The 15,220-nt window shown below is 37.5% G+C and overlaps 1 protein-coding gene across 1 annotated transcript in view; it reads right to left on the bottom strand.

Annotated features, from left to right (window-relative positions):
• The window catches only part of lmbrd1 (LMBR1 domain containing 1), a 60,296-nt gene that overhangs the window by 8,279 nt on the left and 36,797 nt on the right, over positions 1-15,220 (bottom strand). Inside the window, exons 8-14 of the mRNA XM_028603277.1 lie at positions 12,576-12,701; positions 11,497-11,649; positions 8,995-9,059; positions 8,743-8,845; positions 7,263-7,367; positions 6,229-6,378; positions 5,527-5,608 (exon numbers count right to left, since the gene is read on the bottom strand). Of these exons, the coding sequence (XP_028459078.1) occupies positions 5,527-5,608; positions 6,229-6,378; positions 7,263-7,367; positions 8,743-8,845; positions 8,995-9,059; positions 11,497-11,649; positions 12,576-12,701 (784 nt within the window). The remainder of the gene's footprint in view (positions 1-5,526; positions 5,609-6,228; positions 6,379-7,262; positions 7,368-8,742; positions 8,846-8,994; positions 9,060-11,496; positions 11,650-12,575; positions 12,702-15,220) is intronic.

The following is a 15,220-nucleotide window of genomic DNA, read 5'->3' as shown; positions in this document are numbered from 1 at the left end:
TGTGGAAACCGTTGCTAGGACACAAACTGCAGTCCATAGTGTGAAAAAACACTCCTTTGTATTATAAGTTTCATCACTGGGATTCAAACTAGAAATAATGTGATATCTTCCAAGGTAAAAACTGGACTTTAGCTCATGCTTACAATTCAGCTTAAACTGCCAGCAAGACATTTATACAAAATGAGGCAGGCTTGAGGGGTCTTATACCACAATATTTATAATTTTGCCTCTGGTAGTGTTGACCCTGACAACAAAAAAAAGAACATGAAAATCAACAGAAAAACTGGAGCAATGACCCAGAGGGCATTATTTATTTGTTAATTAAGCTACTGTGTCAAAAACAAAACCTGGGGTTGGATTTATTGATATTAAGTGTGAAATAAACTTTCCTTGAAAGCTGCTATTCCATAACAAATAACGTTGTTATTGACATACACAGATTTTGCAATATGCCTTTACAGTACAAAAATGCACAGGGTTTATTAGAGAATCTGATACAGATTTCACCCAAGAGAATCTTTTTGTTTCGGGAAGAAATTGAGACAGGGGTGCAGTGGACAGAATGTCATTAAAATCATTGGTCCGACTGTCCAGAGAACTAATGTAACCAATAATGGGAGTTGCAGATGTGATGATGTAGGCGTTAACAAGGCGGCAATAAACAACAAAGGAGACAGTTAATTTCTTGGGTGAGGGAGTGATCATTAGAAAACAGACATGAAGACAGATAAACTTGTGATGGAGGAGGTCACAATAAAAGAAAAATGCATCAGTGAGTGAGATGAAGGCCTATTTAAGTCTGCCAGAAAAAGAAAAACATAAAATGCCAATCATCAAGTACAAAAGTAAATAAAAAAAACCATCTTTACTGACCAGGGCAGACTGTAGATGTAGAGGAACTTAGGCCCCGTCCACACATACCAAAACGATCTTTTTTTCTTCCCTGAATTCGTTTCAAGAATAGTTGCGTCCAAACGAATCCGCTTGTAAATGACTCAATACGCTACTTCATAGTCCAGGCCTATAGGCGGCGCTGTTTCTTCTACAGAAATTGCTGCATGGTTTCAGGTTTGTATCAATTGCTTGAGAGAGAATGAGTATGGATATAAAATTAAATGGACTATGATTACCCTGGCTAAAATAAACAGTTGCTAAAATAAGGTGGAAATGAGCCTTGCTACTGTGTGGAGGACCAGAGAACAGAATTTCTGTTAATGCAGAAACTGAACGGATATTCTGATTCTTCTTTTCCTAAAAAATCCTTTATGCCCTGTGTTAAATCACATAGTGAAGAAGACTTCAGGGTTAGGGTTGTCTCGGGTCATGGCAACTAATTTCTAAGGGCTTCATTTCCATTTGAGTACATACTCCAAATGAGTAATGTCGTGGTAATGACCTTAGAGTAGATAATGAAGAGCTTGGCACTGAGCACCTGCTCATCAAGATATTAGTGTCATTCCATCACTGTGACCAACCAGCCAATCAGTCACCAGCTTGACTTCTACCCTCTTTTGCCATGGCTGCCAGTGTCACACTAAGGGTTATTAGAAAGCAATGCCATTCCAGAGCCTTTTCTAAATCTGATGCTAGCCCATTGTATTCCCATTCTTATTTCTCACATCCACAAAGAGAGCCTGAAATCTAGAAAAATGCGCAAATGCCAATTCATATCCATGTTTGTGAATCTCTTGGTCATGCTATGGTAAAAACGTTTTTTCCCAGGAGACATGCCATGAAGAATACTATTTCTATGTTCACAAAGCATACCGATTGTATGCAGCCTGATTTAATGCTGTGGCTTTGGCTTTGATAAAGACAATTTCAAGAGCTTACTTGAATGCAACCAATATTTGAATATCAAAAGGTCCATTACGTAACGCATATCTACACAAAAAGGTTTACGGTCAGGGAGTGTAGGGTGTACTATAGTAGGGTACAGTATGTGTTTACAGCAAAAGTATGTGTGTACATACATAACAGTACACTCTCTCCTATATGTTGCTATATTGTATTTTATTTATAAATAATAAAATGTACTAGAACCACTAGACAATATAAATGTCATGACAAATTTTTTTTTCCCATTTTCTATGAGCAGATCTTCCGTTTTTGTGTCTACTTTAATCATCAAAGGTTCTCTGATTGAAGTTGTTCAGATTCACACTCTAGCAAACACGAATTGAAGTGAAATGATCAAACAGCACAGATTATTGAAATACATTGCGATGAGCTGGTTGGTTGACTGACTGACTGACTGACTGGCATGTAGCGATTTAGTCATACCAACCATCCCTCTGCCTGCCTTTTCACTGTTACAGATATTGTAAAAAAAATAAATAAAGAAAACCTAATACTGTACCAAGAGTTGATTGGGTATTCTTTTGGGAAACAAAACCTGCTTTATGTAAGAAAGAGTTGCACTCTTTCACCACACAAATGAAATCATTCACCTGTTACTTTCTACAGTATATCAGTGAACACGCTTTTGATTGTATGTCATCTCAGTCGCATGTGTTGTCTCAGCTTGACACTTCCTCCTCTTCATGGTAGGTGGTATAACGGCTGTTATGAAAGCAGGAGCCATTTCCAAGATGGCCAAAATAGGATCAGTTTCCCTAAGCTGTTCGAAAGAGAGAGCAGAAATACTACTGGCCGTTGTCCTAGTCAGTCTGGCACCATGACACCTTTAGCATAATGGTGTGAATTAACAGATCCCACAATCCTTTGACATGTGCCCTTAGTAATTAACACTGACAAATAAACACTGATTTCTGTTCTTACTAATCTGGGGTCCTGTGCTGCTAGCAACTGACATTACATTTTATCAAAGCATAACAATCAGCATCCAATCAGTATATTTGTGTCATTTATGTGTGATTGATTTACAGCATAATGACCGTGCGGTCCACTGTGTCTACAACAGAAACGTTGACACATTACAACCTCCTGCTGCCTAGCTTCTATGTGATCCTTGACAACATTCTACTTCAATGAGACAAAGTACAGGACCACATTTTCAAAAGGAAAAACCTTGTGCCCCATAGCAAATGGTGTGTCACAGAATGTAGCTTTGAATATGTATTGCAGTGCTCTGAATTGAGGCACAAGGTAGACTCTGCGCAATATATTCAATATAAAGTAAATTCATAACCTTGAAGTATCAAATGCAGTAATATATTGTAGACATCACCTACCAAGAGTATGCTACCTCTTCTTATATTATAACTTCACAATAATGCAACAACGGTCAGATCTTTGACAAAATCAACAGGGATTCACATAAGGAGACATGCATTCAAGGGAACTACGACTACCTTTAGCCTACCTACAGGTAAGAGAGAACCTAAATGCATGTGTCTACACATCAGATTATTGTAAACAAATATATTGCCTTTATCCCTGTAGTTACTCCCTGCCTCTGCTTTATCTTTCTATTTTATGCCTGCCTTCCCTGTCTTGATGCATTTTCAGTACTGTTAGATAAAGTGGAAATTATTCATGAAAACCAAGCCAATAATCTCTAACATCTTTGCTGTTCAGGCATACACCTCATTGCCATTCCAAACTTTCTGCCACAACAGGTCTTGGCTCCAGAGCTGTATAGTAACGAAGTAAAACTGCTTCACTACTGTACTTAAGTACTAAAAAGCTGTATCTGTACTCTACTGGTGTATTATTTCTTTCTCCAACTTCCACTTTTACTTAAGTACATATTTTCAATGAGTTTAATACTTTCACGGCGATAGATTTTTTTATGTGCTGCATCGTTATTCATTACTGTTGTGAATTCCTCATGCAACGGAGACTGTGTAGGTTACAGTGTGTGTAGTTATGGCTACGATTAATTACGATAATTACGTAAGAAATCCCCGAGATTGCGCTGTGTTTCTTTTCATTATAGTTGCCCGTTCAGAAGTCAGAGACAATGTAAGTTTGTACTCTTTCTATTTAGCTGTTGTTGCAGCAGATGAAGCTATTCCTGAGTTGTTTCAGTCTGCAGTGAGTCCTGAATGTTAACCGTTTGACCCTGTGATGTGAAGCTGCTAGTTTATCTGTATTTTGCTAGCTTGCTAACTTTCCACTACATCACACATTTTATTTCAGTATTTGCTAATAAGTGATTAATTTAAGTAGTTATAACAGCTGTGACATTAATGTACCTTTTGGGGTTTATTTCAGATACTTCCTTCATATCCAGCAATGTACAGCTTGTGACTGCCCGTAATGCACCATCTAAATACCAGGTAAAAAGTTGAACTCCAACAATATGATATTCAAAATTTGACTGCTTTCTTTAATAACTACATAACACAATACTTTTACTTTTAGTACTTGAGTAGTACATTTTAAAATAAACTACTTGCAATACTTAAGTACAACATTTTTTTAATATTTTAGTGCTTAAAGAGCACTTCTACTTCTACTCAAGTCACTTTTTTAATAGAGCACTTGTACTTTTACTCAAGTATGGGTCTCTAGTACTTTATACACCTCTGTGTGTGTGTGAGAGAGAGAGAGAATGGGAATTGCAAAGAGCTTTGAATAACCACGCTATAAAAATGCAGTTCATCGAGAAAATGCTAGTTTTTGGAGGGTTTTGCCAACAGCTCTTTTCAGCTGTCCCGTAAAAATAAAAAACAGTAACCAACCAAATTAGAGAAAAAACATTACATTTAGTTGATTGGAAGAATCATCCACTCCTACGTAACTGTTTTCACATGAACTTTACTGCAATTATTTACTACATATTTGACATTTAAACGATCATTACTCATTACATACTCTGCGTCTTCTGGGAGATTGTTTATAGCCCCACACCTTGACTCATTTGAATGAAATAATTGTTATCTCCAACACTAATAGACCTCCGCTAACAAAAACAAGATGCATGCACAAGACTCCAAACATTGGGTGGGAATCTAAGATATGACAGGTACACCAAAGTATGTTTATGAGCTTGTTTGTTTCATATCATATATTGTATTAATAATAGTTAACATTAGCTGGACTGCTAAATTCAAGTGATTTTTTTCACATCTATTTAAAATTCTGTTTTTATGTCTGCTGATGTTTGGTCTTTAGTATCAAAGACAGACAGACATGATGGATGGATTGATGGATGGGTTAAGCAATGCTCTCCACCAACAGCAAGAGTGATTTATCTTACTTGAGCTTTCGGCAAATGAATAAATTATTGTAATAATGCTAACTGGTATGATGTACATTCACACATTTATGTTTCCATGGCTGATTTACTGTAAGAAGCGTTGGCATGGAGATTGCCACGTACTGCATTAGTAAATGTTTGTCCTTGGTATTATTCCCTCTAATGAATAATGAATGGTGATAAAAGATTACTGAACACTGTTCTACACAAAATGGCTGGATTGTACATTGTCCTTCCTTTCTTCTAGTATAGACTCGACCTGTGAGGAATAAATCTTTGATGATGTGTTGCAAGTTCTCTCAACATCTTATTGTTGGGCCAGTGCTAGCTTAATGTGCTAGCTGAAATGACAGACTTACCCTGAGGCGCATCGGCGTCACAAATCCTTGTGGTGCCAAAAGTAGCATTCCCAGATGTCGGACCTGCTGAGGGCATCGGACTCTGATCAAAAAACACAAGAGATGTGTATCTGTTTAGCAAAAGAAACACTACAAACTACTTAATGAGGTACAAACTAATTGTGGCTTGACAAGAAGGACCATTACTACAGAGTAGGAAAACACCATGTTTACCCTGTGAGTCATACAGAGCTGGTTTTGAAAAGGTTCTTTTCTCTCATTTAAAAAGAGGATGTTTCAGCAAAAACACAGTGGTTCATTTTATTTATGTTGTTTAAAAGATTTTTTGAGACGAAGCATCTTAACCACATGCACACATTCACACAGAGAGAGAGAGAGAGAGAGAGAGAGAGAGAGAGAGAGAGAGAGAGAGAGAGCGCTACATCAGATCACACGGAGGGTATACTGTCAAAAACAGATCCACACAGTAATAGCTGCATAGTCTAATACAAGCAGACAGAATTCAAAAAGAACAAGAGTCTGAAAGCCCCGCTACCAGCCCGTAGAGACTCTGCTGCTGCCTACACCCAGCTGGACGAAAGTGGTTTGAACCCACTGACTAACCGACATTGCCATCGTTAGAGCCCCATTCTCAGAGATAGCTCTCAGCAGCTAGACTTAAAACCTAGAAATACACAGAAATGATCATACATTTTTCCTCACCTGTACAAGATATTTCTGGCTGCCATACATGACATACTGTGGGGCTAGGCTGTAGATCATGTAGCTGGTGTGTAGGACAATCAAGAGAAGAATCATACACAGGAAGAGAAGAGCCTGGGGGCGAGTTTTCTTTGGTCTTATTTTGTACAGCTGAAAAACAAGAACATGTTAATATTGTTAATAAATGTTAATCTAACAAAAATGAAAGGCGTCTCTGCCTGTCCTTCGGTTTTCTCGACAATTGCGCTTCCGATCTACTTCGCACTTGGCGGGTGTACTGCTGAGGACCCAAGGAAGTGCAGTGTCGAGTGCAATCTCTTGAAATCTACGGGACATATTTATTAGCAGTGCGTTTATACACACTGTGTAAGGTATTGAGAGGGGACCGCTTTTAACTGTTACACCGCCAAACGGCATGCTGGGTACAGCTCACTCTCCATCGTTTGTTACAGTACATTCAAGAACAAATAAATAGAGAGAGAACAGAGATGATACATTGTAGCAAACTCAAACATTTAAAGCATCAGCGATGTAACTTTCGGAACACTTTTGCTCCCGGAAATAGCCTGGTCCCACATAGCTACTGTAGCTGTTAGCAAATGATGCATAAACTCTAGCAGGTGTAATGCTCAGGACCCAAGGAAGCACAGCGTATAAGATGTTGGACGAGCAGTTCTCGAAAAAACTGCAAGCAGGCACATTCGAACAGGCACATTTCCAAACATGCACATTTTGAATGGGCACTGCACTAGTGATGTAGTAATGACACATGTCTGCTTTAGCTTTACAAGACAGCACAGCATGAAGTAATCTGGATCAGAAAAGCCAGACAGTCCTTTCGGTCTCCAAGCAAGCTGTGCTTTCTGAGAGCTTCAAATAGTCGTTGCTTGGTTATTCCCTGCAGAGCCATTTAGGATGTGTTCTTCATTGGTTTGGAAGGGATTAAAGAAAGACAAGGCTACCAGCTTGTGCTAGTATTGCAATATTTGGAAAGTTTTTTCAGGTAAAAGAGAAGTAGGGCCTAGGATGCTTACCCTTATCCAGAAGAACCAGATGCCCATGTTGCGAATGCCAGCCATGGAGGTGACTACAAAGTACATGGTGATGACTGTGATCAGGATGTAATCCAGTGGGAAAACCTATTATACCAAGGACATAGGTCAGCTTCATTCCTCACATACACATATAAAGACATAATTGCTTTCAGAGCCAAACATCCAGGCTGGTTTCCTGTCAAGGATGCTTGAAGCTGTTAATGAGCAACTATCATTAATGCCACTTGGTCCAGCCTAATTAGACTAAAGCACATCTAGCTGGTCACTGTGAAGTGTATTTTCAGGCATTGTCAAAACCAACAACTCTATTCCTAACCTTTTCCAAATACTACGCAAATAGATTAGTTACAGGTGTTGTATAGACATAAATGCACAGTGCATGTAAAATACATATTAATCAACTATGTTCTGTAATCTGTAAGATTCTGATTTAACCTAAAACCTGAACCCTATATAGTATACGATTATGGTATGGTGCACTTAATTCCTTAAATATCAAGGTCACACTTCTAAACACTGGCCTTAGACATTAAATCAATGCCACTATCTATGAAGCAATTCTTTAATGGTCTGAGCTGTCAGTCATTGTTTTCCTCTAAATTCTGCTGTAGAATACTAAGTTTGTCCAGACCCGCAGCAATGACTTGGAGGAAAAAAGCAATGGTCGTGATCTCTAATATTGTCAATCTCAATAGTTACCGGAATTAAAGTGGCTTTTTTTTGACAACCTATAGCTCATAACTTTGGTCAATATCACATTAAAATGAAAAGATGATAATCACTATTAAAAAGGTACTAGGCAGAGCTGTTGTATAAGATGGTATTGTACTGCAGGGTTTTCCTCATTTTAGTCACCTTTTTGTAGTTTCCAAAGTTTACCCAGGTGATGGATAATTTACTGAATAATAACCTTTGCATCATTGAGCATGACCTTGTAAATGAGTGGTTTCAGAGTCCGATCAAAAGCTGGTTTATAAAAAACAAGTGTTGATTAATTTCTGTGTACATTTTGAAAGGTCAACATTTATGTGTAGCAGCAACTATCCTTCATGCTTGCTATTCAAAATCTACTGTTATGTTAATTGTGCTTATCATGTTGAAATTTCACTCAGACTTGCTCCCTTGAAACATTAAATTATTTTAAAGTGACAGCAGAATGCAACAAGTTTGTAATGTTGTTATCTTATGGTCACTGATAAATATAAATAGTGCCTATCAGACCATATTTAAAAGTAACAAACTGCTAGTTAACATTTAAGGCCATTTGACTTTTGTTGTTGCGATTCTGTCATTTCAAAGTGAACTTGCAGTATACTGAAGCACATACGCTTCAAGTTTTAAACTGTTTAAATGATGCTTAATTTAGGTTAATGATGATGGAAACAAGAAAATATGGCTTTAAGCACATCTTAATTAAGGATAATCATTTGTTCAACATGAGAGATGAGAGGATACTCACGGGTTGTAAGGCTAATAAAAGTTCATTCAGAGGATTGGTAAGGTTGGTGCCAAAAACTATGAATCCAGAGCTGATGCCAGCAGAATGGAGAGCTTTATCCAAACTGAAACACACAGAAAAAACTTCAATATGTGTATATATTTCGAGCATTACACATTAATACATATAGTTAAAGGAAACAATTGTACTCTCAACTTCTGTCATACTGCCTGTCTTAAGAATTTTGATGTTACAGCACATATTGTGACTTACTTTGAAATGAACAGGGCAACAGTGAACAGCAGTGCAACCAGGATAAAGAAAATACCCAGCAATATCTGCAACAAAAATAAAAAAAATACATTATGATACCAAACAGTGATATGTACCCACAACCAAAGAAGGGAGCTGCACCAACGGTGAACCTAATGGCTGAAACCTGGAAGAAAAGGTATGTTTACAAAAGTATCTACAGGGTCAGCAAATATAACCTTTCTGTCATGTCTTTTGTCAAGGAGAGACCATATGGCTTGGCCAGCCACAGTTTGGCACTATTGCCTGAGGTGACAGGGGGATGCAATGGCATGGCCCAGACAGAGTAGTGAAGGTGCAAACAGGGAAGCACAAGGTGGGTGGCAGCCAAAAAAGAAATACACCCTATTAACTGCTTGCCTTCAGCGGGGCCTTCATAGCTAAATCTTTAATATAATATCTTGTACCAGCCATAGTGATTAAAAAGCAGGTAAACACATATAGCAACATGCTATATAGTACAATTAAAATATGTTCCAGTGATCTATAGAACAAATCACATTATAAAAAATGAATCTTTCAACAAACATACCTTGATGTAATTTCTCAACGATTGTAGCAAAGCATCAATTACAAATCAAGAAACTGATAAGCACGCTTTTTGTCTATATTGTTGATATTGCCTTGATATAAACAACTTCAAAAGTGAGGTGGCCAGAACGAGGATGATAAAATATACTGATTAAACTGCTCTTATCTCCTAATCCAAACAAACAAAAGCCAAAAGAAGAGATAACTTTGTTGTCCTAATACAAAGGAGGAAGCAATAATATATTAAAAAAAGGTTTTTAAATCATGAAGATTTAAAAAAAAGATTTAAGATTTATTTTCAAATCTTAGATGAAAAGGTGGCCTAGCTTTTTTATGATCCCATCAAACAAAGTAACTATTTTGTGAGGTCCAAGCTATTATTAACTGTAGATATTTGCATGTTCAAGAAGTCATTTTCACCCACCACCAGAGTTGATATTAAAAGGGCAGCATGTGTTTGATAGACAGTGCTGTAACTGCTCTGGAGAAATCACAATCATTTGGCTTATCACTCTACACCAGTGCCCGAGTATACAGTAAATAAATCTCCCAACTTATTATTGTTTAAATTTGAGTCTGGGGACTGTCATTAGCAGTAACCCCCTTGGTTAAAGACACACTGTTACAGACACTGGTTTAAAATGTTTGTGCATGCCTGCAGTGCAGTAAAATACTGGAAAATAAAGAGCAGTGGGAAAGTGAAATGTAAACTAGGAGAACTATTTTAGAACTGGTCTTGTCTTTAACACAGAGAATGTGATAAAACAGATTAAAAAAGGGGTTCACAAATTGTTAACTGTAGTACATGTTATGATTATTATTTTGATTTTGAAATAACTTCTTTCCTGACCCACCACTATCACATTTAAACAGAATAATTAAAGCCATAATTCTGTTCTTAGCCATATTGGCCAGGACAGCCTCTGGGTTATCTCAAATTCAAATTAAGTATTTTTTTGAGAAATGAAAAATGCAAAGCTGTTTATGCCAAACTGACTACAAAGATGCTAATGATCACAGCTGTTGCACCCTGGTAACCAAGTGGTTTTGGAATAAGAACACAGTGAGTTGATTGGTGGGATTAGGCAGCCTTGAGGGATTTAATTTTGAGTCTCTAAGATGGACCTTTTCTACAATCTTGAAGGTTGAAGCGGCACTAACTACTGTAGGAAATGGTATGTTTGGTTATTTTGGGCTGGTGCTAGTATGATATAGTAAAGGGATCAGGAATGCAGAATTGTGCTGCACTTTAAAACCTCTCCATAATGGTCATTATTGCATCATCTCCAGATGTTTGCCTGGACTGGGCCAGTGGCAGTGTTGGTACCAACATGTCCAAAGGTAGTACTGATTTAGAAGTCTTAAACAAGGGCTGTTATAACCCACCTCTTTTCCTAACCCCCTTGTGTAAATTTGAATATGGGAACAATGATATATTAATATTGCATATATGAGGTCCAAATATTGAATGCCCAACGCAAAAAAAGTAAAATGTAAAAGAGAAGTTTGTGGTTGCTTCGGTTTATCCCTGGGGAACCATGAGATCCTGCCTGAGAAATGTGAGACTCCCTGAGAGACTTCAGAGTAAATTAGGTGAAGAGACTACCCGTGGGAATCATGTAAATATGCACTCGTGTAAAGTAGAACTAAAAGTAAATCTAGAGCAGTCTAGATTAGAACTTGAGCCCAAAGAAACAGTTAAGGAGGAAGATGATGGAGCAAGCAAAAATGACTAAGCTAAATAATGAACTTGGCTAAACAGAAATTCTTAAATTACACAACTATTAAGTGAAGAAACACAAAACTGTGGTATATTAAGATCACATCCAATATACAGACATTGAAAATATTTGTCTTTGCATATAATACAGTCCATTTCGAACATATAATTTACTTCTGTGAATGGGAGTCAAATCCATAATGCAGACTCACCTTGAAAGGTCTGAGAGCACTGCCCACTTTAGTACAGCAGTTCCTCTCTGCAATTTCCAGGTGTCTCCCCCTGCGCTGGAGGACCTGCAGTTTGCCCTCTAGCTCCTGCAGGTTGTTTCTGTCCCTTGAGGAGAGGGGACGTCCATCTTTACACTGACGAGAAGACCATCAAACAACCAAATATGTCAATAAATACGCATATGCATGTATGTTCACATCTGACATGGTATAGTTATAAGCTTTATCTGGGTATTTAAAGTAAACAGCACAACAAATTACCCAGTGATTAAAAAATAGATGGAACATTCTCTTTGGATATAGTTACTATGCCATGGATAGATATACTGTATGACGCATTTAAAAACTGTGGTCTAAAGATTCAGGTATAATTAACATCCAAGTAAATATTTATCACTTATTACATACTATGCCATACAAGTTGCTATTTGGCTACCTTCAGTCTCTGAAAATAAAATGATTCAGTATTAAGTAAGCATTCAGACTATTGACACTCAACTATTATTTTGTGTGGTTGATGTTGCACTTTGGTTTTCCTTTTTGTCTACTATGTATGTCATCTTTAATACAGTCATACCTGTTCACTAAAGATATAGAGGAACGACAAATGCATTGGTCTTTCGTGTTCAACTTCTTGTTGCCAGTGGCAACTAACAGCAACTAATAGATGTCTTATTGTGTTTCCATTTGTGATCTCTGCATTTGAGGGGTTGGTTAATAAGGACATTGCTAACCATCCATAATTACATGCAAAGACAGAGGGGCAGGGCTGAAAGATAAGGGGGAGTGACTGATCAGCTGGAGGCTATGCATGTGTACCTGTCAATGAATGCATGATTATACACTCATTACACAAACACGCAAAAGAAACAGTAAGTGTTCAAAAATTTCTATTGATATAATCGTTGTTTTGGAATCTGTTAATGATCTACTTCTTTTCAATTCCAGGTTTTGTTCAATGATGTTATTACATGACTTGTTGATCATTTGGACTACTGTGTTTATGTCACATATTGCAGTATGCACAGTGTCAGTGCTTTATGTCATTTAGTGAGACAAACCTTGGTTTTCAGCTTTTCTATCTGATGCTCAACATCATCAATGTCCTCCGTGTTCTCCAGGCGTTCATATGCCACACTCCGCGTGCCTTTAATCAGGTTCAAAGGCAGTACAGACATACCGTATGCCTGAAAGACAAGTGCAGAACTTCTATTTTATTCACACATTATTGTCTGAGTGGAATGACACATATGGCACGTGCGCACACACACATATACACACACACACACACACACACACACACACACACACACACACACACACACACACACACACACAATAACAAACCCATCACAATGTGGAACACAACAAACAGTCAAATGTGTAAGCAAACACACACAGCATATCATATAGTTTCTGGCCTTCTGGATTATGCCATTTTTGGTAGAGGAAGAAAGATTTAAATGGTGGAATCTATAATTGTGCTGAGGTTCATTGGTGAATACGCTGCAACCATTTTGTGTGGATATCACTGCCTTATATCACTGTGATGCAATTTACAGCTTAACAGTGCCCCCATGTGACAGCACTATCCTCTATCCAGGATATTATACATTTTTTATAAGCTGAATTTTGAGGAGAAAAATCTGGGTTAAAGGAGGAGGCATCAAGTTCTCATGAATGTTGAATGACATGGATTAAAAAAAGGAATACACATAAACTTTTAGAGGTACATACAATCTATAAATAATAAACGATAGCCAGACATACACATTTACATACAGTGACAGCAAAGAGAAAAAGAGAGACATTATGTGCACAAATCCAAAAACATTTTCAACTATCAGTGGGGTTCAATCACCTGAAGGCATGTTTGAACTTTTAATAAAAATAAGGGGACATCTCTAATATCAGGAAATAATCCAATTAATACAAATGAAAATATCAGCAACAGGCCGATGCTTTCTTGCTCTCCCTGTGCCGTCTCGCTTTAACCAACTTGGAGAAGTGCCATTTTATGGGTTCATAATAAAACAAAGGGGCCTTCTGTGTATCTTCAAGATACTTTCAGCCCTGTCAAAAGACCCGGTCCTCTTTATTCTATTTTTCATGTGGGGAAACGTCAGAGGCTATATTTTTCTAAAACAACTTTTACTAGTTTCTGAGTGTTAGGTAGCATTAAGAAAATCACATGGGAAACTAAGTCAGGCTAGACTATTATTAGTCTCTGCTGTGGATCTCTGCTACGGGTGAATGTCGCCTCCTGCAATGAATCATGGAGCTCTTAAGGCCGGAGCATGTCCCGAATATCAAACACACTCATAAAAGGAAAACCTGTCCCAGATCCCAAGAGAAACATTTCCCTTCCCCTCAAATGTGCAACTACGTACATGGGAAAATATAAAAGAAAGAAAAAAAACACAGGTGTCCCTCTGGTTAAGTGTACATTTTTAGTTTACTCATAATCATGCATGCTCATTAAAGTTATTTTAAAAACCAACTGTGGTCAATAATTACCAGAAATAGTTTGGAGCAGGGTGGATGGGAGTGTGTGTGACTCGATGTGTGTGTTGGTTGAGGGGGGTTACTGGTTGAAATCATTCAGAGAGAGGTGGCCATAGGTCTCCTGCACAAGCTTCCTCTTTGTTGCTCTTTCTACTTGTGATTGTGGAGCCTAATATAGGGGAGGGAGGAGTCAGAGTAGCCCCCCACCACACCACTACATCCTCAATACCTGTTGATAAAGAGGTAATTTCAATATAACGTAGCTAATTAAAACTACTCAGTATATACATTGGCTTTTAGACAGTTCCATTAATTTGTAGGGGTGTCAATCACAAGATATTATATCAGTTATTTGGACAACAATACAATATTTGCTGTCACGATTCAATTTCAATTTTATATCAGTTAGATTTATATAAACTCACAAAAAGCAACTAAAATATGATTTGACAATTTATTACTGAGCATTTCCAGACAATTCAATGAAAAACGAACAATTCTTTTTAATAAAAAGAATAAATATAAAGTGGGAATTTCAAAATAACGGCACATCTTAAAGATGATATATCAATATTTTCACTTTGCATCGATGATATTGGATCGTTGATCACTGAATCGACATATCAATCAAGCTGGATGTATTGTTACACCCTTACTAATTTGAAATATCCAAGCTAATGCATTTCAAGATATAAAACTTAGCACATACACATTCCCATAAATCCCGCAAATTTGGCAGGACTGCCGCATATGCTGTTTTCCCGAATGCTATTTGATTAATAGGACAATTTGGCTGTTAGAAACGTTAAACAAGATAAGCTCCACAAACAAGAAATGAGAGGGTGATTAAAAGTCATAAGGGTCATGAAACCACACTTTCGCCACTTACTTATTTATTTTCATTTTAATTGTGTGCCTCTCATGTTGTCCTTAATCCAGATTAAAAAGTCTGTACACAGGTTGTGTTGATGTCGAATTTAAAATTGAAAAGCTGATCGCCAATTGCTGCCAATTTCAAGGTGTTTTTTAGGGAGTGGAACAAAATGCTTCTTATTCCTAAATATTATTTAAAACAATAACCTAAGCTCTGCACCCTCCAGCGCATTTTCTGTATGTTGCTACATTTGCACATTTCAGGAAAGGTTTCCCAGATATCTACTACCACTCAGCTCTATCTGGTCACTTGTTTTACATGTCAATT

This window comes from Perca flavescens, chromosome 17, assembly GCF_004354835.1.
Source record: "Perca flavescens isolate YP-PL-M2 chromosome 17, PFLA_1.0, whole genome shotgun sequence".
Lineage (NCBI taxonomy): Eukaryota > Metazoa > Chordata > Actinopteri > Perciformes > Percidae > Perca > Perca flavescens.
This window is presented reverse-complemented; position numbering and strand designations above follow the sequence as displayed.